Source organism: Lutjanus erythropterus, chromosome 11 (genome assembly GCF_056507025.1).
Source record: "Lutjanus erythropterus isolate fLutEry1 chromosome 11, fLutEry1.hap2, whole genome shotgun sequence".
Taxonomy (NCBI): Eukaryota; Metazoa; Chordata; class Actinopteri; order Lutjaniformes; family Lutjanidae; genus Lutjanus; species Lutjanus erythropterus.
In genome coordinates, this window is record NC_139327.1 from 32,840,146 (window position 1) to 32,865,532 (window position 25,387).

Genomic DNA, 25,387 nt, shown 5'->3' on the forward strand with positions numbered 1-25,387 from the left:
TAATTTACTTCATGTAGCAGTGGCTGACCTCACTTTGCTAACTCACTCTGCTTCTCTGACTTCAGCACTCCACACTGATCAACTACAGGAACCTCAGAGGGTCAAAACTCAGACTCAAAAATTCACAGTTTAAAAGTTCCATTTCTCACATGAAGAATGCTAATTTAAGGGCTATTATGTATTTTATTTTATTTCATCTAACCTGAATTATTGATCTTGATTATTGATACACTACAAATGACTATCGATGGTTGGCGTCTCATAGTATTTTATGACTTTTGAAAACCATGTATGATAAACCTATTGAAGGCTGGTGTTTTTGTTTTTGTTGTTTTTATTGTGTTTTTATTGTTGTATGATTTTAAATTCATTTCCTGTAACCAGGGCACCACTGAAAATGAGACGTTGGTTTCAATGTGTTTTCCCTGGCTAAATAAAGGTGAAACAAATTCAAGAAATCAAATATAAATGTATTATTTCTTAAGCTTGATGAGCAGAAACATCTAATTTACTTCAAAGTACTTCAGGTATTTTGTTTACTGCTTTTATATGCATTATAACAATGACGCTGCTGAAATAAAACTGACTGATGTGTGATGTGCACTGTTTTTGGTATTAGGACTTTATACAGTCTCTGGAAGTGATGATTCAGCTTTTCACTCGGTCTAGTCTTAAAGCAAACAAAAAATTCACAGTGAATCAAATTAATATTGACTTACAACACTTAAGAATTGCAGTGCATATTGAATCTGAAGTGTATCGTCTCACCGCTGCAGATCCGCCCATGCCTTGAAGACATTTGGAGAAACATAAAAAAAAAAAAAGCAACACAACAGTACGTCCTAATTGTGGAAGCCAGTCAGTAAGATATCTCAATTTAGGATTTTATTTAGTGGTGAAAATAGAAATGTAGTCATTTCCCCATGTCACTCTCTAAACCTCGCCAAGCACTTAAGAGCCATGTGTTGGGGCTCTAATAGATTTTTTAAAGTGCTCTATTCTGTCCGTCTAATGGATAACCGATAGGAAAAAAAAAAAAGAAAAAAAAACTCAATCCCACTCTGATAGATTCATTTGGCAGTGGGTCTCTGATCTGCGCAGCATACTGTGGGTAAATGAAATCAACTGGCAGAGCGTATTATAGCCATATGAGTCTGCTGCCTTCAATCTATATACTCAGTAATAATGGAATGCCCCTGATGGTTGAAAGCAAAGAGAGGACATCTGGCAGAAACTGTAAGTGGGTTGTTTTAACGTGAAAATATTGGCAGTGCAGACGTGAGCTTTGCTTTATCAGGTGGAGTCCACACATCTCACTTTTAAGTCCCGCTCACAGGGGACTGAAATAACTTGCCAGCATGCCGTACAGTGACTTTTTAGTAAGCACAGAGATTGTCAGTGATTATAATTCTCATTTATTTCAGTAAAAGCTTTTTTTTCGGGGGGGTGGGAGAGATTTTCTCTGCATTTCCGCACTTCTATGAAGTTATTTTCATCTTACTTGGTTGTGAAGTATGGAGGTGAATGTAAAGCAGAAGGCAGAGTCGGAGCTGGCGTTATATATAACGCCACAAATAACGACAAGATGTGGGTGACAGCTTCAAAAAGCTGGTAAGTGGCCTTGAAATTATTTTACTGTTCCCAAGATAAAGAATGAACTTCCATGCTCAATCATTCAACGCTTTTAAATCAGAGCTTACAGTCAGAGTTAATGGAAAATTCATAATAAGCTTTATTTGCCCAATTCAGTCCCATTTTCCAATAAGACTACCCTTAAAAATGATTAACATGTGGTTTATAAATAGATTGTAAACACTTAAAAAGCTGTCACAACACATTTAATTAAAAGGGAAACAGTGACCTGTTGAAATGACTATAAGAAGTCTTACAAATTCAGAAATTCCCTATAATTTTTTTTTGTGGGGGGGAGCTGTGATTCTCTGAGTATTTTACTTTCAATTTCTTTCTTTGTCGTGAAATGTCAAATGCTAATAAATGACATTTTGTGCATCTGTTTTAGCAGATGCACAAGTTAGCAGACAATGAAAATTATGCTGCACAGTGGTCACAATTACAGCATGATGGTACAACCCCAAGTCTAAAAGAGTTGGGACGGTGTGTAAAACGTAAAGGACGACAGAATACAATTTGTACATCCTTTTTGACTTACACATGATAGCTTTTTGACAGTACAAAGACAAGATATCTAATGTTCAAACACATTCCAAAAAGATATGAAAGCAGGATTTTTTTTTTTATCACTGTGACACATCACCTTTTCTTTTAACAACACTGTCAGTGTTTAAGAACTGAAGACACTAATTGTTAAAGTTTCGAAAGTGAAATTCTTTCTCATTCTTGCTTGATATATGACGCTCAGGTGCTCAACAGTTTGGGGTCTCTGTTGCCGTATTTTGTGCTTCATAACGCACCACACATTTTCAGCGGGAGGCAGGTCTGGACTGCAGGCAGGTCAGTCTAGTACCTGAACTCTTTTACTACAAAGCCACTACATGATGCCATGGACACTAACAAAGTCTTGTAGATGCAGCGACAAACAAGCATTTACTGACAACAGTTCAGTCCTGACCCCATGTAGTATCCTTTAAATAATTATGTGGGATTTTAATGCAGTTTTTAATGCAGTGCTGTCTGAGGGGTCAAAGGTCACAGACATTCAATGGTGGTTTTCAGTCTTGCCCCTTACGTGCAGAGATTTCTCTGGATTCTCTGAATCTTTTAATGATATTATGGATTTTAGAAGGTGAAATCTCTAACTTCTTGCAGTTCTGTATTGAGAAACGTCCTTAAACTGTTGGATTATTTGCCCACACAGTTTTTCACAAGGTGGTGAACATGTTTGCGAGCAACTGAGCCCACTGAGGACGCCCCTTTTATATCCAATCAGGTTACTATCACGTTACCAGTTAACCTGTTTCCCCATCAAGTCCCCGTCTCATCTTTTTTGAAACAGAAAAAAGCCCCCTGTGATTGTTCACTATCATATCATTATTATTACTCATGCATTAATGTGTAATTAACATTTTACTGTGTAGATGGGTGAAGCTGAGCAGAGTGTAGCTGCTTTTATTGTGAAAAGCTGAAACAACAATATTTCCTTCTGGCATGCACCTAGTAGAGTAGAAGTAGAAAGCGAAAAAAAAAGGCTCAAGTGAAATACAAGTACCACGTATTTGTACTTAAGTACAGTACTTGAGTAAATGTATCGGATTAAACTACATTATAAGATATTGGTCATAACAGATCCAGTAAGGCTGTGGCAGCAAAACCAGCAGTGAGTTGATTGAACTTTTCTTTTGCAACTGTGTTATTTATTATTTTAAGTTGTAAATGGTACTTCACTTTCATTCACTGACTAATTCATAAATTCTGTGCGGGTAATCATCAGAAAAAATATATGTCTTTAGTATTATTATTGAGCTACAAAGTAACTATTTTTCTCAGCAGGCACATTAGAAATAATCAGCCTCCAAGTGCGACTCAGTCAGGATGGCTATAATAAGAACAGGCCTGTGCAGACTGCAGACTCTGAGGCAGAGGAGCTATCAATCAGCCTGCATAGATAGGTATTCTCTTTAATCCAATCAGATGGCATAATCAAGCACAATGCCTGTGATTTCTGCCAGCCTCGTGAGATTTGTTCCAATTGAGCGGTCTGTCAGAGAGGCTTTGATTGCATTTGGAGCTCGGGCTGATTTCTGAGTCGAGGCATAAAGTGATGTTTTCTATCTGCACTCTTTGGAGATTTATACTCACAATAGCCCCCGGTTCTGTCTCTGAAAGACCCAGATAAAATTTGCCTATTTGAAAAGGGCCTAATTTTCAAGTGCTCGTGTTCGGTTATTGTTCATCCCCACCGCTACCCTCTTCCCACCGCCCACCTAGAGTGTGATCTTTAATTGACTTTATGAATGAGAGATGTGTTTCATATGAAAGGCTTTTGTTGAGCGAGCAGTGAGTAAATGTTAAAGGACAATCATCAAACTGATACAATTATCATCCATATTTCATCATTTACACATTTACAGCCTTCTTAGCAATTTGTTGGCTTAAGCTTTGACCATCATGTCAGTTCAGGTGACATCAAACTGTACCGCCACGCTGCAAAGGAAAATATTCCATTTCACTGTTGGATGGAGGGAATTATGAAGAGCAAATCCTGAAGGGGACGCCGTCACGTCACCCAAAGTACTGTTGTATTAACAGAGAAAACCTCTGTTACTACTGTGAGGGTCGTACCAGCATTTTTATAAGCAGTTTTGTTACACAGCTTTTTAAAATACATGATTCTGATTGGTCAATTACAGCATTTTAAGGTCTGTTTTCTTTGGTAAGTAACTATCAATAACTTATCGGCCCAGTAGTCTATTTAGGTTATTGTTTGTTCAACCAGCAATACCAAGAATGGACAGTAGGTGGCAATAATACACCATATATGGGTGTTGACAGCCATTTTTCATGCAGCAAGGAAAAAAGAATATACTTAGAACGTCGTTATGTGGGTAAGTTAATAATATATATTATATTATAGAAATATTATGGTTAAAACAAAGTATTTTGGTATGAAAACCTGCATTTTTACTTTAACCAAGTATCCTGTATTATAAATACATATGTATCATCATCATTTGCAAAAGCAAACTGCTTGAAAATTAGTAAAAAATTCAGCAATTTATGATGATTTTATGTGGACAGACCTCCCGCCTCCCTAAGTATAAATGCATTAGGAGACACGGCTGTCCCTTACCAATATGGCAGCCACATTGACACTTGTCTCGTACTGCGGGACAGCAGACAGTGGTCCAAACAACTGCGTAGCATATCATGTATGTAGCAGCAGTCTGATTAAGCAAACCAAATCTTTTCCAGGCTCATTGTGAATGGATTTGGAGAAGCGAGCAGTAAATGAACATTATTGACAGCCATCAGGTCGCTGTGAGAGGTGGCACTGACAGCTAAGTTAAGCGAGCTGGGCCTTGGCCTGCTGTTTGTCCTTTCAATCCCAACCCCCATACACACACCCACACACACATTAAAAAAAAAAAAAACTAGTGGGGGCACATCAGTTTGTGCAGTCGTGCACTGTATTTACTCATACTTCTAATTCTGAAGTCTATTTTCATCTGTCGTGTTTCCATGTTAACCAACTTTATGGAACTTTTGTTTACTCGTGAATCATCATGTGCAATGGTAATGCAAAAGTTTGCAAACCTACACTCATTGTGCTGAACAAAAGTGTTAGAGAGTGATTGTAAAAGGCTGTTTGTTTGTGACGGATTGGATGAATTTTTAACTGACATCAGAAAAATGATATACCACAGAAGCTACACTGTTGCCAAGTCTAACAAAAATAGATTAATAGTTGCTTTACACTTAAAGGAAGTTTAAAGTTTTCTTTACCAGAGTGAGGGCTCTGAAGTCAAGTTAACATTTATTCATATGCAAGATCTGTGCAGACTTTCAAAATAAAATCACAAAAACTTTGTGGACACAGGTTAAAATAAGGACATAACCTACGTAACTGACATGTGTGAATTACCCCAGCCCCCGTCCACCTCCCCTCCTGCAAATGTAGACTTTCCCCCTCTTTACACCACATCCCCTGCCCTCAGTGGCACATTTATGTTGCTTTTCATTGTCAGTTTACGATGTTGCGCTCGTCCTGCGCTCCTGCAGCCTGCCTGAGCTTCCCCATGTCTGGGGAGGAGGAGACAGGCAGAAACAACTCGCTTAAACTATAGACTGTATATTAAATAGGATTTCAACCTATTTAATAAAAGGTCTATGGCTCCAACTCGCTAGTTGGACTGCTGTACTCATTTTTGCACGCGTAATTGCTGCATATTGCTCCTTTAACTTCTACAACCTATGCAATGAAAACGTAGATGAGCTGTTTCCAACCATCCCTGACTGTGACATTGTGATTACAATTGTACTTTTCTGGGCTAAAAAGTCTGCAAGAAGGTCTTAAATGTAATGTGTTGCAACCTGTGGAAACCCTGTATTTTGTTAAAGCATTTGGAAATAAGGTTCAAAGCCTTTACCATTTTTTTTTTCTATGAATTGGTAAATGATGACAGGAACTGGGTGGCCTTAACCCACAGGTGCATGCATACAAATATGATGATGGAGTGATTCACAGCTGTAAGGGAGCACACACACATACACACACACACACACACACACACACACACACAGATAAAGAGGTCGTGTGAGGGTGTTACTGTACCTTGATTGGCTTCAGAGTAGGAGGTGGTGGTGGTGATGGTGGTGGTGGTGGTGGTGGCTGTGGTGGGTATAGGGGTAGTGGTGGGAGCATCTGGATGAGAGGACAAATACATGACAAACACAAGGGTGGGGGGAAACAAATAAGTAAAAAAAAAAAAAAAAAAGCCATGAGGATAAAGTAAAGTCACAGTGGAGCGATGGTATCGCTGTTTGATATATGACCAACAGCTCAGTGTGTGTCACAACGTGTGTGTGTGTGTGTGTGTGTGAGTTAAAGGCCTGCTGTAGACTTTGTGATGAATTGGCGACGGCAGTGCATTAAATATTGTACACACAGCGATGACACTGCAACACATACACTCGTCTCGCACCGGCTGAGCTGATCAAAGATCTCGTTGGGAACTCTTTGCTTTTATGTCGACTCACGGGCTGCACACCATGACATGAAATACTGACAATGCTAGCAAGCACATGGTTGTTAGAAGTGATTAAATGTCTAATGAGTAACACATGCTGGCGTTGTACTTATGCTGTCATTGTTATGCAGTGAGCTGTCTTGACAAACAAACGTGCCTGTGCATTCTTAATATCTCAGAGGAAAAGACTACAAAGTTGGCAAGGATACCAGCGACGAAAAAGCTTAAACTGATGTATATCAAACATAATGAGACAAAAAATGGCGGCACAAAACATGAGAAGGAGGGAAATAAATAAATAAATGAATGAACAGCACAAAGTAGGGCTCTTGAGGACACAGACTTTGACCATTTCTCCTGCCATAGCTTTTCCCTTTTTACTTCATTAGCTGGGTTAGACTCCCCACAATGACAATGACCAGGGGGAGATATCAAAAGTGACATTTTCCTTGTTGAAGTGGCAGCGCTGCGCTGATATGAAACCACTGACAGCGCTGCTTCGTTACAGACCTCCCATGTTGCTCTGATTGCCTGAGAGTGCACTGAAAAACCTGTTGGGGTTATTAGAAGGTTATTAAACAGCTGAAAAAAAAATAAAAGAGTAATTTGTGGCTGTTGATAAGGAGGAAGGCCAGTCTACACTTAATGAAATAAAGTGTTATAGGAAGGTAAGGAAAGGAAATGTAGATGGACAGAGAGGAAGAGGAGGAGAGGAGACAGAGGAAGGACTTCATGTCATTGCCTTTTAAGCGATGATGCATGTTAGGGACGTTGTATCAGCTATGTTGAAGTTTTACTGGTGCGCACAAACATCTGTAAAACCGACCAGGATGCAGCTGTAGAGCGTATTTCTTGCAGGTGGCACGAGTGACAAAATTGTAGCCACTATAACTTCCCTTGCCCGCAGACAATGTCTACCACCATGTCAACATTTGCAGCTCTAAACTGTTGCTACTGTTACTTTTCTTGCCTCAGTTGTGATTCACTATGTAGAAACCTGTGTGGTGTGTGTTTTTCTGTGTGCTGAGAAAACACACTTATTCTAAGGCGAGGCGCTGGCTTGCAGGTAGAAATCAATGTAAATAGAAGAAACTAAAATTACCACCTTGTTTATGAAAAATATATTATTCTTAATTTATGGACAGTTATGGTACAAGCAGCATAATGTGTGTGTACCCTGGACTATTAACTGTACTGATCTGTAACATGATTAGTTTCCTGTGTTAACACTGGTGCATTACATTTATTGTCATGTTACTAAATACGCAGCAGTAATTCTTAATTTTTCAAGTGAAGGTATTTTTATTGTGCAAATTGAAAATGCAAACGCCCCAAAGTTCTATTATAGATAATAAAAGTTATCCTGCTGTTTGTAATGTCTTCCCTAAGGGTACAGAGGTTGTTTATCATATAAAAGTAGTCCTCCCTGAGGGCACAAGTTGTTCATAGTTACTGCACAAATGTGTTCACGGTTGTTAGTTTAGAAAATCATCTATTTTTTGCACTTGAAGTAAAATGTATCAAGTAATTCAAGTTCAAGGAAGAGAGGAGCGTGTAGCCATCCGAACTCTGCCTGAGGCAAATTTAAAAATGCAAAATAAGGCCTTAAGGTGATCCGGATCTGTATTCAAACTCCGCTGATGTACGATACGTTTTTAATCTGTCGACAATCCCGTTCTTTTAAAGACAACCTTGACAATACAAAAGGCTGCGCGGACCAACTTGCAGACAAAGGCGGCGAGAGATGATCTATTGGGAAGTCGGCTGGCAGATGAAGCTCGAGACGATGAGTTTCACACATGCTTGAGAGCCGCAGAACTCCAGCTCGGGGGTGGTGCTGTCTAATTGGTTTTATCCCATCATGAACTGTGAGGGTCCAGCAGATGTTTGGGATCATCAGTGTCAACAACTCATTAAAAACTTAGTAAAAAAAAAAGAGAATTAAAAAAGCAAATAAAGATTAAAAGAAAGACTAGCGCGGATGTCTGAATGTACACTACGTTTCCCTTTTTTGTGGCGAGCTGGTGCAATGTATCAAAGAACACTGGAGCTCATTGACTTTCAAATGTGACAGGCAGAATGTGTTTTTCCTCCCGCTGAGTCACCGGGCCTTGTTTACTGATGAGGCTTATGAATCAGTGTTTCTGGTCTGAACGAATGGAGCAGGACCGCAGGAAGCTGTGAGACACAGCCTGACAGGAATCATTCCCGCTAAAGGCGACGAGTTAAAGAACTCCACGTGAGCACCGGATGAGAGGAACACTCTGCATTTGCACGGTGATAGTAATCTCACCAAACAAAATGAAACCTGAAAAAAAGCACCCCTGGGAAAGTGCAATTGATGGAACATGGGAAAAACTTCTAACTTATAATAAATGACATGATTAAACCCATAAAACAACATTCTTATGACAATTACTTAATTATCATTAAGTTGACTGCTAACTAATGGTTAAGCTGTGCTCACACATTAATGTAGCACAGCACAGAAGGGCTGGGATGATACACTTATCTCCTGATGATACTGATACTCTCACAACACTTGGGTGCTGATTTGCATTGCGATTCAATATGACGTTGATGTATTTTTTAACACTAGAAAAAGTTGATTCATACTCTTCAAGAAACTATATATCATGACTGATATTTGCAAGAACACTTGGCAGAGTTTTTTTCAGCAGCATCATTGCTATACTGCATATCAAAGTAAATACGTACAATTTGAAGTAAACTCCCACAGTTATCTGTCCCTGCTCATCAAGCAAGTGCCAGAAATAATAAATTAAAATGACATGTTAGACCAAACTGAACAGAAGTTTGAGTTTTGACCCTCTCAGACTGCTGAGCTGCACAGTGTAGCGTGTTGAAGCCAGAGTAAAAGACTGAGTTACCAAAGTGAAAGCAGCAGCCGTTGGGTGTAGTTTTATGTTATGCATGTGAAATAAAGTGGATCTGTTTGTCAAAACATTATCGTGATTGTGATGCTAATTTTTGTTAGAGCGTCAATGGTGATTCCCATTATGTGTTAGCATCAAGCTAACAGACTAAGCACTAGTTATGTGTATAAAAAGGTCGGAGGAAAAAATAATCACAAGATTACTTATTCTTGACATTTCAACTACATTCACAACATTTCAAATTTATTGCCATGATGTCAAACGGACCAATTACTCGTCCTTTCAAACACTCTGTCTTTTTTTTCATGAACACATACACTGTTAGTGCAGAAAGTGTCCATCACAGTTTGTCAGACAGATGTCAGTTTTTATTTTTTTTAAAGGAAAATCTCTCAGAGATATGAGATGTTTTTCAAAATATATATATGAGGGTATTTTTCTATCTGACGTCCTCATCAGCATGACTCTGTGTATGCTGATCTGCTGCTTAGCTTAAGGCAAAAAACCCCCAAAAAACTACTACAGTAGGTTTACATTAGTTTATCCTGATCAATGAAATATCTAAGGAGAAATGTATGAAGGGATTAATAAGCCAAACATGACCGAAGACAAACATGACGTTTTGAACTTTATAGATGTCTGAGCTACACTTTTCAACTTTTATTCCTGACTGACAGGTGTCAACATTCAGACTGAGGACTTGCTGGGAGCTCAGGAGGCGGAGCTGCTCTGCACATCACAGTCTGTCATGCAGCTTTTTTTTGTGTGTGTGTGATCTTACCACTGGGAGGCACGAAAAGTTGGACATTCTAAACTGGCGGAAATTTATATCTTTCACCTTTTCTAACATCACACTGCCTTGTGTAATGTCATGACCTCGTCAGAATATCTTCTCGCCTTTTTTGCTTTTATGTTCCCCTGCTTCATACTTATTTCTGACCTGCTCCTCTGTCTAACTGTAATATTGATTTACTGTTTTGTCATACTATCAATTCCAGACCTCTCAGCCCTGCAAGGGTTACCTGTATATTATCCTCCCCAAGGTTTCTTCTATTTTTTAGTGTTTTTCTTTTTGTGCCAGTCTTTTCCTTGGCCTCTTCAGGTGGTGTCCTTGTTCCCTGTATAATCCAAACCATTGAAGCCCTGACACTCTTGCTGTGATTAAAGGCTTTACATATAAACTTGACATTCACTCGAAGTGACATTTGTGGATGCCAGTATTGTGAAAAATACTGGCCTATTGTGTGGCTTTGAACTCCTTCCTTGACTTTATCTTTCCAAAGAGAAGTTACAAAAGACCCAACACAGTAAAATACATTATGTGACAAATCAGAAAAGAGCACCTCCTTCAAATACTGCAATTCCAATAGTTCTTCGTGGCTTAAATAAATTTTGATCTACTGATTTAATTCAAAATAAGCACAAGTTTGGCTTCATGCACATTTCAGAACTGTTAAAGACAGAAGCAGAAGGATTCATCAGAGTTGTTCTGCACGCACCAAAAAGATAGTTTAGTCTGACGCATCGGTTTAGTAAAGCCTCAAAGCAGCAAAATAAGTGGGAAAATAAGGAAATGCAGGCAGATGGCAGATACAGTACAGACACCACCACACACTTCTAGTGGGTCATAAGTGATGATTGAATGATTCATATGTTTGTGAGTCTACACATTGTTTTCTGTCGGGAAAATGTTGCCCTATGAGGCCTGATTGAAGCTGTGAGTGAGTAAAATTTACTGTTAAATTCGACTCGACTATTCGGCTTTGGCGCCTAATCTGTCAGGTAATGGATACAAGTTTTTCTCTAAAATGGGTTGTTTTTAAATCTCTGTGGTATATATAAATCATGGTTGATGTATTTTGGTATTTTGGTATTTATTTGGGACATACTGGAGTGATTTTGCGCAGAAAAACTGGATGTCTACATTTTTGTTTTAATCTGTTATTTTTTCCAGCTTTACTCTGAACCTCGGATCACCTATGACAGAAACACACAAAATGCATGTGAATAAGGAAGTGTGGGGTTTGGATTAAAGAGCAGCGGACCTTGAGATGATCAACATTGCACACAGCCAGCCAGAACAGCTGGACCGAGCGCCGCCACAGCTTGTGTGATCACCCCGGAAAGACAGGACGAGAGCCAGGATAAGACCCATGCTAACCCAGCTTGGACTGCTCCCGGCTAATGTGCTGTCAGGAAAATGAAACGGATCAAATGGGACTCAGCCTGGACAAACAACACGAAATCAAAGGCTGGTGTACCCACATGTTACGGAGACCTGCTCCACCACAACATCCTGGATCAGGCTGTTGTTCTGAGCTGACAGGACGCAACATGCAAGATTCCTTTAGGACGAGAGGAGGAGGACTCTGTTTACATCGGTGATATTTTATATTTTAACATATTCTACTCAATTCTACTTAATTTCAAGGCAACTGCCTTCACTAGATTTTTAGGTTTGAAACAAACTCAAACTCTGAAGTTTTGCAAAAGAAAAAAAAGCTGAACTAAAACCTTTTGGTGAGATAATTTATTTTTCTTCTTTAGACAAACTTGAATCTGTAAGTTTTAGTAACCTCATGTATTTCAGAATGTGTTTATAGTGAGACGTGAACCTGATTTGCAATTATTTGTGTGAAATTTACCAAAAGAAATCAAAACTTTGACACAAGATATCAATTTTAAAATGACTTTTTTGGATTTAAAAAATATTTTATTGGTAATCTAGAGTCTATGATGAGAACTGGGATTATATGTTCAATAATTTGAACCGTTTAATACTCTGTTTAATAATACACTGGCATCACTATTGCATTTATTTATTTATACTGTGCATTTAAATCAACCTATACTCCTATTATAATAAGTGTATCCCAACACACTTGTCCTCTGTCTTCAGCATTACTGTTGTTTTACACTATTGTGTGTATCACTGTTGTATATTTTTGTTGTTTGCATATTCTTATATTATATTGATCTCTCTGGGGATCAATAAAGTATTTCTGATTCTGATACAGAAGTAACAGACCTTAGAATGATGTAAATGACAAATCAGAATCAAGTATTTTGCAAAGCCATGCAATAAGAAGTCAAAAATAATATACAGCTGAGAAATACCTCAAACATTTCCTGAATAAACCCAATAAACATTTAAAATTGACCTGTAGTTTTGTATTTAACTTTGTTGCTATCTGGCAGTTATTAAAACTTACAAAACAAATCCATGCAAAAACACCTGGAGCGGGAAACCTTAAGACAAAAATAAAAAATTCAGAGCCAAAGAGTTCTCTCTGATTGAACACAGCACATCCTGCATGCACCAGATGTTTGCAAAAACATCTGTCTTTTTGGTCAGTTTGTAAACTTCAGCCAAGCTGCCAGAAGCCCCACGTCCTCTGACCCCTCAAGGGATTTTGCTTGGTTTTCCAAATACTTAATTTGGACAATCCTGAGATGACATTTAGCAGCGCGTGTGCATTTTAAAATGTCTTCATATAAGACAGACAGGATTCAAAACATAACCTCGCTGAAAATTTGTTTTGGAAGTGATGGAATTACACTTCCTTCTCATAACATTTTACCCAGCAATTTCACTTCCTCTCAAGTGCAATTTCAGCAAACTAAGAGCGCTTGTAGCTTGAATAGGATGTTTCGGTACACTTTGCACCTCTGGAAGACACGTTGGGTGCTACTTAAAAGCTAACAGTGACTCGCAGTGAAACTCCCATGTGCTTTAATGGAGAAGGAGTGTAAAGTAAGTAGGAAGACGACTGAGAGCAACAGGGTCACTAAACACGGAGCTCGTGTGCAATAAAGGCCAGCGCCGGTGGAGGAGCGGGGAGGAAGAGAACTTGGTTATTGGGGAAGTGGCGGCCTGTAAACAACATAAAACCCCTCGGCGCCGGGTCTCACTCGACCGCGAGAGGAAAACCCTGATGGTTGTGTTTTCTTACCCTGTGAAGTAAGAGCGGCAGTGAGAGTTAGAGCGGTGCAGACTGCATTCTTCTCGCTGTTAACATTGTTAGTGTCAGCCAGTCTCACAGTGCTCTCCATCACTTAGGGTCACAATACTCTGGAATCAGACGTATTAGAGGAGATGCTGGCCTCGGCTGCATTAGTTCTGGCTGTCGAGCAGGGGGAGTGTTGGGGGTGGAGGCGCCAAGAGGACTTCATCATCCAGTTACTGAGCTCTAATGTACAGTTTGGGAGCTTGTGTTGATATTCTGGCTGTTTTTAACTTTTAATTAATTTCAAAAAAGGGAAATCGTGACATAAGAAGTGTGGAAAAAACTTCTCTTATTTCATGACAGCTTTTGGGGTATTGTGGTGCATTAAATCCAAAATATGGTACATTTTGTCCGACTATTGGAAGGACCTACTTACTTCCTTATTGTGTCAACTTGTCCCGATACCACTGCAGATAAAATCAGCCGCACACACAGGTTTTTCTTACAGCATATCAATCATTTCCCAGCTGCGTTACTTTAATTTTCATGCAGTTATGTTGAAAAACAAAACAGCTAAAGCATATATTTATGTCCTTATGATAAGATGACCAAATACTCCTTAAATATGCTCTGTGTGGGACGTACACTGCCTTGTGTACATCAAATACTGTCCATTATCACTGCTCCTCCTGGTGGATAGATAAACCATTGCAACTGGTTTCCACACATAGCGCTTAAGGGTGTTACATGTCGGCCCCGTATTTGATATATCATCGGGGATCCAGCGAGGCACCCTGTGAGGTCACAGCAGGGACCTGCCATGGATTATCCCGGGCCCTATCATGAAGGAAGAGGAAATTCCAAGCGGCTGCATCTGTATCTGTGTTACAGTCCACCTTATTTGAACTGGACGCATCTGTCTGAAATAGCCTGGATGCATGCTGGTTGACTTTTTATTGAGTCTTTATCTTTTGTGAAACTTTAGATGATGGCGGGTTCACACCAGCCTTGTTTAGGTTTCTTGGTTTGTTTGGGTTGGTGCGAAAACTGTACTGAAATTCTTGTGCATATCCATGTGGATCCATGTAGGCTAAATCAAATTCTGAAGACTGACAGCAGACCGTGAAACGCTGTCCTATTTCTTATGTGTATATTGAGGTACACATATTTAAAGGAAAGTCACCCAATTTGTGGCCCGCTATGGCCTTTGACAACCTTATGCTTTTATTCTCCTTATGCACTTTCTGTCAGATATGAGTCTTTCCTTTAAAATTTTGCTTGCAAAATGAAGAACATGGATATTTTTTTGACAATCACCTCTGCAAATGAATGTTTTCATTATTTTGAAATTTTATTCCTATAAAACATAATACATTATAATGGAATGAAATCTTGTGTAACATCAACATTTAGTCTTGGCCTGCGGCCCTTCGTGTAGATTAATTTTGGGTCCTTCACAGGAAAAAGGCAGTTTACCCCAAAATCAAAATTTCATATTTTTCCTCAGACCTGCAGTGCGATTTATCTTGTTTGTTTCAGCGTGAGTTGCTGAGTTTTGGAGATGTCATGTTTTGGAGATGTCTCAAAAATAATAGAACTAATTGGCCGCTTGTAGACTTGTAGTGCTCAAAAGTGCCAAATAAAATAAAACAAAACAAAACAAAACAAAACAAAACATTTGAAAAACTCAACAGCAATATCGCTTTCCAAAAATGACGTTCCGGTTACTCAGGATGATCCACAGAACTTGTTGTGAGCAGTTAGTGTCACATAGGAACCATTTTCTTTCTGTTGTATAAAAGTAGAGGAGTTCCTACATGCTCACACGGTCTGTGGATCATCTTGAGCAACCATATCATGATCTCTGTAAAGAAAAACAAGCTAGATGGATAAAAAGCACTGCAGGCGGGAGAGAAAATATGTATTTTTGGTGCTGCTGTGAATTCGGCCTTTAACATGCAGTATGTAACTAACAAAATCAAAGACATTAGTTGTGAAAGCACATCAGTTGATGTGATGTACATGTTCACACCCCTGCTGTTTGTATGATTTCTTTCTTAGAAGTGTATGTGCCTACATTTATACTTGGCAGCCTCCACTGTATTTAGGTAAATAGTCGACTACAGGGGTAAATGCAGGGTGGTGTATGGTATGGGAGCAGAAGTGTATTCAGCGGTGGAACATAATGTGAGAATTAGTTTCTGACAGCTCAGCCGCAACATCCTGTCTTCCCATTAGTAAGGCGAAGGTTCGGCATGATTTGCTGTTGAATTACAGTAGACATTAGTAGTGTGGGGGCCACGGACACATCAAAGTCATCAAAAGACTAGCTCTAAAAGGATGGAGGCCTTCTGTGATCTTAATGGCGGCTGTTCTTTTTTTTTTTGTGCAAGGCTTTTAGTTTCCCGTGTGTTGCATTACCGTGTTTATCTTTGCCTTTCTCTCACCATTGGGGGGGGGGGTTGTGTGGGCGGATGAGAGAGGGGCGACTTGCAGCCCTCACCATGGGGTTTTGTTGTTTAGGCCCGGGGAGAGAAAAATGTACAAAAAACCTGCAACAAACACAGTACCAGAACATTCATACTTCATGCAAAGTTGTGCTTAATGGATCACAGCAACAACATGGCTGAAAGTAAAATGTTCCTCTTATTACTTTCATGTGTGCTGGTGTTGATCTGATTACATTTGCATGCACACACAAACACATACAGACACCTTTGCCTACAAACTTCTAATCATTCCCTTAATAACTACTCCAAACTTTAAAAACTGCTTCTGATTTTAAAGGGATAGTTTTTGGATGTGGAGGTCTATGAAGTACAAATCAGGAATTTCATGGAGGCCATGAAGGCCATGTCCACCTTTCCCCCTCAGTTTGACATTATGCCTCTCATAAAATTACCTGCCCTGCAGCCACAGTGGCCTTGATGCCCTGCTCACACGCCTGATTCAGCTTCTTCTTCTTCTTTCACTTTGGCTCTTTCCTGTCAACATGGTTTTTAGACACCAGTCTCTTTTGATGAGATTCTGATTTGGCAACATCAAGTGACAGTAGTGGGTTTGATTTTAAGCCTGTTATGAGCCGTTAAAACCCAGGCTATTTATGACTACAGTTGGATAAATTAGTGAACGCATAAGACAAGAAACTCAACATATAATGTAACGCATTCTCACATATCACTACATTGACTTAGAGTATGATAGCCAGTGTTTCTAGAATTGAGTGACTGATTATTCCAGGGCAAAACAAGTATGAACTTCTGAGTCAGTTTGTATTAAAAAAAATAATAATAATAAATTATTTTGTGAAATAAACTGTCTTTTTCAAATAAAATCCATTTAATTCATCCATTTCAAATAAAATCATCCTTAAACCTGGACTTAAATTCATTATTTCTGTGGACTTGAAAACACCACAACTCTTTCACCACTTTACTTTGCCATCAGACAGTGTTTTCTAATAGAAAACCACTGTAATTTTCTCTTCAAAGCAACCAGACTCCTTAAGGAAAAACAGAGAGTTTTACCTCACAGGAGTTGCTGGCCTGCCGCTGCCTCTATTGGTTTGTGTGTTTGTGTTATTTTGTGACTTTGGTGTTTTCAAGCGTTACTTCAGATTCACAGAAATCACAACACAAAGAAAGAAACCAATCGAGGCAGGAGACCAGAAACTCCTGTGTACTGTGAGGCAAAATTACAGTTTTTGCTAATGGAATCTGTATTGGAGGGAGTGATATTTGGTTTGTATGATGCCATTTTTTCCCGCTGGAAAAGGCTGCCTGATGGGAAAGTACAGCAGTGAAAATACTTAAGGCTCTTTCACAGCAGATGCGTTTTTAGTGATATTTTTCAAACGTGTATCCAGCAAATGCAAGCTTTCACACTAACAGCGGAATTTTTGCTGGGTGACATTGCGGGTATTATTTTTCCTGACAGTTTCAGCTCCTGAACCAAGCAATGAAATTCACCAAGTACTTCTACTCTTCTTTATATTGGGCATGTTTCTTTTATGATACAAAAGCTGCTGCTGCTGCTTGGAGGATGATTTTGTAAGAATATGTAGATTTATTTTCCAGTGGAATGTGGATATTTGTGTCAGACTTTGAATGTGAAAAATTGTCAACGAATATTCCAAATTTTTGTTTTGTCCTCGACGTGAAAAGACCTGTTGACGGTTTGGATGAGCCTTTTTTTTTTTTTGGTGGGTAAAATATGTTTTCCACTCGCAATCCCAAACTATCTTAAAAATCCTAAACTGATGAAATTAAAACAATTCATCATTAAAAGTTTATTAAATTGTTCATCCCCTACTTTCCTGATCTTAACCCTAAACTCAAATCTTTTGCTGAACTGCAGACAAATTCTTAAAGAAGTCACTGGAAAATGATTTCAATCCAAAGAAATATATATCAAACTGATTCTTACAAAAAACAGAACTAGAATATACACACAGAGAGACTGACGCTGCACTGCTACCATAGACTAACAGCTGTAATATAGCAGGTGGCACTAAGCTGTTTCCTGATCTTCAGCGGTACCTCTGTTGTTTTATTGCACTCATCATTAGCACAGCAGCTCTCCCTGCTGTAAATAACATCCATTCAGCTGGTGTCCGTCAGCCGCTGAGAGTCCCTTTCCCGTCCCCACATAAAAAGAAGCCTTTTCACTCCGCTAATTCGCTCTGACAATAGCAGCCAAATAATTTCTCTGCGGGCTCAGGGTCTACCAAAAGTGATAGCGAAGTAATTTTGGCCAGCGAAAATGAGCGCATTAGAGTGTAATGCCCTGCTCAGGGAGAAAATGTTATTGGTATCAGCAGTATAAAAGCATGTTAAAGTAATGCTTATGAGGATGAGAGAATAACAGAGTTTAGAGAGGAGGGCTGTACGTCAACAGGAGGCCAAAGGAATAAAGAGATCTGCCAGCAGTAGGTGGAAGCAGTCAACAGAACATACACAACACACTAATCTATTGATCCCTATGTTTGGCTGTGGTGCTTCATGCAAAAAAAAATAAAACATAAAAAGAAAAAGTGGTTATGCTGACTGACAGTATAGTTGGCGGTACACCTTTCTGTGATTTTTTTTTCTTATCCAAATCAAGGGTCTAACCCGTTGATTCCACCGAGCGCAGCGCGTCTGTGCCGCAGCTTTGATCTGTCCTCCACACGGCTGCAGGTCCCACCAGCAGCGTTTCAGCAGTGGAGCCGATTATGTTTACTTGCACAGATTTTGTTGATTTGATCCTCTTTCCTTTATTTTTTGTGCCACGGATAAGCAGGCTACGTAGTTAAATAGTTGTCTGTTATTTTGAAAATTGACTGGGTTCCATCTGCTTCTTTTGTGTCTGACTTCCTGCCTGTTCGATCTCCTCTGTGCTGATTGAGGCAGCATCCATCCAAAATAGACTGTGAATGTATTTGGAGCAGACCAGAGCAGAGAGCCGCTTTAGGGAACGTGCTGAGGTGCTGCTGGTGGAATCACAAGCCCTGTGTAGGATGGCTGCAATCAGCGCCAGCTGCTGTGGCGCAGCTGTAATGTAGTCAGTTACTGAATAAAAATTACATGTTAATTTTTGTAAATATTAATGTAATCCACTGGATTAAAAAAAATTAATCAAATCTGAATAATATTGACAATATTGCATTTTAAACTAAAAAACGGATGCAGCAAAAAAGAGTTCAAGTTCTCTTTAAACTTCTCAAAATATTTTCAATGCAAATAAAAATTTTGCAGTGGCTTCTTTTTCTCTTGCCAGATCCATCCATATTAGAGCACTTGTCTAAAAAACCACATCAAATGTGCTTTTCATGACTTAATCAGTCCCTACAGAAAGTTGCGATGTTGCAATCACAACAATTAACGCAAATTTAACCAATCCTTGCAAATTCTGTAATTTTGAATAATCACCGCATCTTGTCTGCAAATTTGACCAATCTCTGTAATCAGCAATCAGCAATCCCCTGCACGAACATCATACATGTAGATCTCAATGAACTTCCTCATAAGATGGTGCCTTTAACTTTGACTCTCCTGCTGATACACTCATCACAAAGGATTGTGGGTCAGAATTACTAGAAAAGCATGTTGGCTTGTATATTGGAAAATGTGACTGAATGCAGTAGGACATCCTGGTATTTTTGTTACACTGCATTTGACATACTGTGTACTGGGACATACTAAGTCTTTTTTTGTTTTGCATACTAAATAGTATGGTAGTATGGGTAGAAATGTAGCCAGTGGATCTTTCTATGCATTTGCTGCACAGTGAGTTTTCCACATGGCCTCTATGAGCTGCTAGCAGTTATTTCATGGATTTTGTACGGAGTCAGATCCATTTAAATGCACACAAGAATAATTATCATGCAAAACAATCCAAAACAAATCTACATAAATTACTATATAACTATATACAACGATAACTACTTTTGTGTGCACTGATAAATCCATAAATACATTTCTAAATCCTTGTCTGTGCATTCATTAATATTGACTTGCTAAGGTCACAACCTTATTTGAGAAAGTTTTGACAATCCAACACAAAAACAACCTGATATTTTCTGATTATTTAAATAATTTAAGTAAATTGTATCACTTCATTTAATTGATTAATTATAATTTCTTCCTACCAGTCATGTTTTTTTAAGGCCCTCGCCACACTGCTGCGATATAACTCTTAACAGAAAAACACTCCATCCCTCTGTTTGGCCTCAAAGTATGTAAAATGTGTTTGAAAGTACAAGACGTAATAAACTCCTCTTCAGGTTATCAAAATAACCAAACAATAGCAAGAGAGAGAAACAACAGTGAGGACGCGACCTCTGTGTACTCTTCGGTAGCAAAAATAACACTTCGTTTAAAAAAAATCTAAAGGAGCTGCTCTGGTGTGGGTGTGTTGCTACAGGCGCTGCTGACAAGATGAAATATAATATAATTCAGTTTGATAATAATGAGAATAATGAGTTTGCAAGCTTATCAGAGGCCAAAATAGTTTGCCTACAGTTTTTCATTGTGTCAGTCTTCATGCAGCCTCAGGATCCCTTATTTCTGGGTCCAGGTGCAGGGCGGAAAGTGAACAAAAAGTGACAAGCTTTATTCGGTGTGCACAGTTGGAGACGGGGGGGATTAAAGGTATACTGCACTTTTATTAAAGCGCAGCCCCGATTTAAAAGTCAGTTTGCGTTCCATGGATTATGATAATGAACTCCTATTAGTATGCTACAGGTGCTAAGAATGAGCATCAGTGCCAACAACTCACAAATCATCACTCTACATATGAATGACTCTGGTGTTTATGTTTATAGGACAATCTCTCAAAAAAAAAAGTCCAGCATATGGTGCTAAACACACTGACCGTGACAGATATTTTGCTCAGTCTATGAAAAAGGAATTGAGAATAAATTTGTAATTAGGGTCGGGTATTAAACTCCGTCATTTTAAGGGCATCAGGTTGAGACAAAGAGACAGCGACGTTAGTCCTGCAGCTCGTTCAGCTCACAGTGAGTCAGGGCACTAGAGAGTCGGAAGCGGTTGCAACTTTTCAAATCTTGAAAACAGTTGCTGCAAAATCTGTAGTGTGAAATGCAAAGCTAGTGAGGTTGACACATCTAACCAAAGACAAAATACAGGATACCTAAAAGCCAAAGCGTGCAGCATTTTCATAGCCTGAAAGCTAAGTAACCTGCAGCAGCTGCAGCTAAAGTTAGCACACCTGCAGCCAGCGTCTAAACCGTGTAACTTAACCTTCAATGCGCAGCAAAACTTTAACTGAGGCGTCGACAACTTTATCCTCATCTTCAGGGGATTTATTCGGAGTCAAGTGCGTAAAAGCAGGTAAGTTAAATATTACAAGTTTTAATCTAATTTTGTTTAATGTTTTTGAATACAAGACCCAATATAGAAAAGTATTGAAGAAGGAAAAAAAAGAGAAAGAAAGAAAAAAAGATATAGAAATACAAGTAGGAAAAGAGATAGTAAAGTGCAGTGTTAGAGCTGCTTACCATAGACGTAGAGGATGTAGTCGTCGAAGGACTCCCCCACTGAGTTGGAGGCCATACAGCGGTAGGTTCCATTGTAGGACTTGTTTAGGTTTTCGATGTAAAGGTCGGCGCCGGTGATGACGGCGTGGGACGGCACATCGTCATCCACCTTGACCCAGTTCACCCGCTGTGGCCTGAAACGAAGACACGAGAGCACCGGTAAGAACACGAGGATGAAATAATAACACGCTGAAGAGGAAGAGATTGATGAAGCGACCCTTGTAGTAACAAAATAAAAGTTTGCAGCACTGTTAAGAGCCCCGGATCCTCCCGTCTTTGTCTCTTTGTTTCGTATCATTTCTTTGGCTGGATAATATGAGTTTGGATGTGTTGTATCGTTTTTCTTCTGGCGCTGGCTGGCTATTTTGTTTCATCGTGGCTGCCTTGGAGAATAGGAAGAGATCTATCGGTGCATTAATGCTTATTGATATGCTGGAGGAGAAAACACGACTTCACTCAAAACAGAGACAATGGATCATTTCACACTCTGTTCAAGGAGCTCGATCCAACGAGCCTCAGGTGAGTGCATCCTCCCTGGAAAATAAATGAATAATCTTAATAACCTTTGGACGTCAGTGTTAAATTGTGGCCGGAACCAAACCCAATTTGAGAACCGCTTCCATTATGTCTGTAAATATCTGTAACAAATTTCACATGTTGATCTTTGAGCTGAATTAGCTTTATTGTACTGTGAAATTCAGCTTGCGGGCTATTAAAACCTACCTTAAATAAGGTCACACATCACAATCAGCATCAATACCTGAACTCCTGGAGCTGCTGGCTGGCCTTTAAAAGCTTCCTCTGGCCCCGCCCACACTACATCTCTGTTATGTTGCAGCTATAGTGCCTCACCCACCTTTACTTCTAATATCAAAGTATTTTGTTTTGCAAAGTAAAGCCTGACTTCATCTATGATGCCTTCCTGTTGTAACATAACTGTAATTTCAGGCTCAGACAGCCACCAAATACTTTTTTTAATGTAAGAAAACACTATAATTCCATTGTTTTTTTAAGTTTGAGTTTTTCTTTCTATGTTAATGTAATATTTTTTTCCATAATCTTGCAAAATACTATATTTAAAAACAGTGGTGGAAAGAGTACTGAAAATCTCTACTCAAGTACAAGTACTATTACATTGCTAAAATATTACTCAATTACAAGTAAAAGTACTAGTGTTAGAAAAACACTTAAGTAAAAGTACAAAGTATTCGTCAAAAAAACTACTCAGAGTATTAGTTACTTTTAACCGATGATATCACCTTCACCTCTCCAGACTAGGGCTCTAAATTTTGTGTGTTTTGCTTTACCAATAGTTAAAACACTAACAATCAATTAATCAGTAATAATTGATTAGATAAGAAACAAGTGGTTTTTTCATCTTCATTTTGATTGGCTGTTTTTTTTTTTTTGGTCTTTTTTTCTCTCATTTCAAGTTTTTATTTCCTTATTCAGCAAAAGTCTTCAGCAGACAAAACAAAGCTAGATGAGGTGCAGTTACTGCCACAACTATTGATTAAATATCCATGAATACATTTTTAACTGGTTAAATTCTTAATGAAATCTTAATCAATCAAAGATCAGTCATTAACATACTTTTTTTGTTTTGTTTTGTTTTTTGTCCATATGTCCTGGTTTTCATTGGATTCAAATCACTTAAATCACACAGAAATGCAGATAAAAGGTGGATATGAATTCAATTGTACTCAGTACTCAACTATGATTTTAAAAGTAACTAAGTAGATTACATGGCATAAGTACATGTAAAAGTACAGACTTGAAAATCTACTCATAAAAGTACAAGTACCCCAAAAAACTACTTAATTACAGTAATTTGAGTATTTGTAATTAATTACTTCCACCCCTACTGCTATCAAAAACAATAATCAGAGTACAAAATATTCTTCTGAAAACTACTAGGACTCTTTTCTCCAGATTTTCAGTCTAAATTATTCTCGACTCCACGCTGTCCCGGTCAGTCGTCACGGTCACCTCTCCAAACCTGAAACTGCTTTTGTTTTTGTCTGCATGTTATAGTTTTTATTGGCTCACTTGCTACTGGATAGACTTACTGGCTACAAAAATAGAGATGGCAAGTTTAGATATTAGCTTAATTCAAATTATAGCCATATTTCATAGCAAATTATGTTTTTGAAAGTAGTGAAATAGATTACAAAGTGTAATATTAAAGTAAAAGTGAAAGTACAAAATTTAAAAATACTTTAAAAAAAGATTTAATTTGACCACCTGTGACTTGTTACTTCCACACCTGTATCTATTTTGGCGTCCGCTTCATGGCGACACTTGAAAACTCTTCCCACATTTGTTCACAGTTCTCCAAAGATTATATTCTGGGCTTAAAGTGAACAAATTTACCTCCTTTTTAAAATAAATTTCCTAGCAACTGTTTACTAGAAAAAAAGGGCTAATCAAAGAGAGCTAAGACATGAAAAACAAGACATATTAAAATGACATTCCTCCCTTTGTGCACAGCTAAAAGCAAACAATAACTGTCTGCGTGGCAGCTTTGTCTTCAAATTGCAGGCTTTCCACGCTCGTATACTTATGAGTGTTGCTGTGTAGGTGGGCGCCTACCAAGCGTCTGTATTTGTTCTCTTTTCTACCTTGACTGAGGTTTATAGCGGGGTGACAGATTCCATTTTTATGACAATGAGCTCAGAGCGCACAGAGCCACCGAGGGTGAAGAGAAAAGAAAAAGACAAAACACCTCTATTTTGCTGCTGTAACTTCCAATGGCCACTGCCAGCTACTGTTATTTCCCCTGAGCGTGTGCTGATGGTCTCTCTTGTTGCATTTTGTTGTGGTGTTTTAACTTGTTTCCCTCCATTTGAAAGCATCTGGCGTGGAGGGAGCAAGGAAATGGAAGAGGTGGGGAAAAAGATGAGGCGAAAAATCCGGGAAAAGAAAATATGAAATAGCTGTTGGAGCTCAATAGCAAAAACAAACAAACAAACCGCAAGCGCATTTAAAGGCTGTGTTGGAAGGCTGGAAACAGAGAGTGCTGTGTCGATTACACATGTTCTCCAGATGAAATGAAATGTAAATAAATAATAAATGTATAAAAATAGGTATTTTCCTGAGATGGAGGGAGAAACGTTACTGAGAAAGTTTAGCTTCTATAGGTGGATGAGATGTTGTGAGAAGGGGGAAAAAGTGCATCCGAGGGGGGAGATAGACAGAGATAGACGAAAGAGGTAAGATGGGGCTGCAAGGAGAGAGGAAGGGCAGGCGTGTTGAATACAAATGGCTGCCTGCAGCCACGGCCCCCTGTGCTATCTGCTGGTAATGACTGCACAACTCTCAACAGCTCTAATGAAAATGACTTCCAATTCCCGGCTCACTGTATTGATTGTGTTTTCATCTTTATAAAATGAATACGGGTAGTGAGCTTGTCTCTATGCCAAGTATGAAAACTGCGGGGGGCTGGTGGGGAGAGGCGGTCTCAAGTACACAGTGTTTGGTTGTGTGTGTGTGTGTGTGTGTGTGTGTGTGTGTGTGTGTGTGTGTGTGTGTGTGCGTTCTTGTACTTCTACCCTTCACAGAGTCAGGCAGAGTTTTAGACCTTCAGAATGAGAATATGTCTTGCAAAGTAAGGAGCGTTTGATTGATCCAAGCTTTGATTTAGGATTAAGGTTAGATTTCAGAGTCAGATTTTATTACAACGACTACACCGCTGAAATAAAAACACACAGGGAACTATTAACTATTAAACCATTTAGAGGCATGCGGAGGATAACTAATTTTCTAGCATGTAGGGCAACACGGCATCATGTTTTCTGCACTGGAGGGGAACCCTAGAGGGCACTTTTTACATTTTGTCCA

General features: G+C 38.9%; 1 protein-coding gene across 5 annotated transcripts in view; it reads right to left on the minus strand.

Moving 5' to 3' along the window:
* Positions 1–25,387, minus strand: part of cadm1a (cell adhesion molecule 1a) — a 570,965-nt gene that overhangs the window by 60,925 nt on the left and 484,653 nt on the right. For 3 of the 5 annotated variants that reach the window (XM_084730382.1, XM_084730383.1, XM_084730381.1), the window contains 2 exons: positions 21,509–21,681; positions 6,251–6,340 (listed from right to left, as the gene is read on the minus strand). In XM_084730382.1, coding sequence (XP_084586508.1) covers positions 6,251–6,340; positions 21,509–21,681 — 263 coding nt within the window. The remainder of the gene's footprint in view (positions 1–6,250; positions 6,341–21,508; positions 21,682–25,387) is intronic. The other 2 variants (XM_084730385.1, XM_084730384.1) reach the window with 1 other exon arrangement.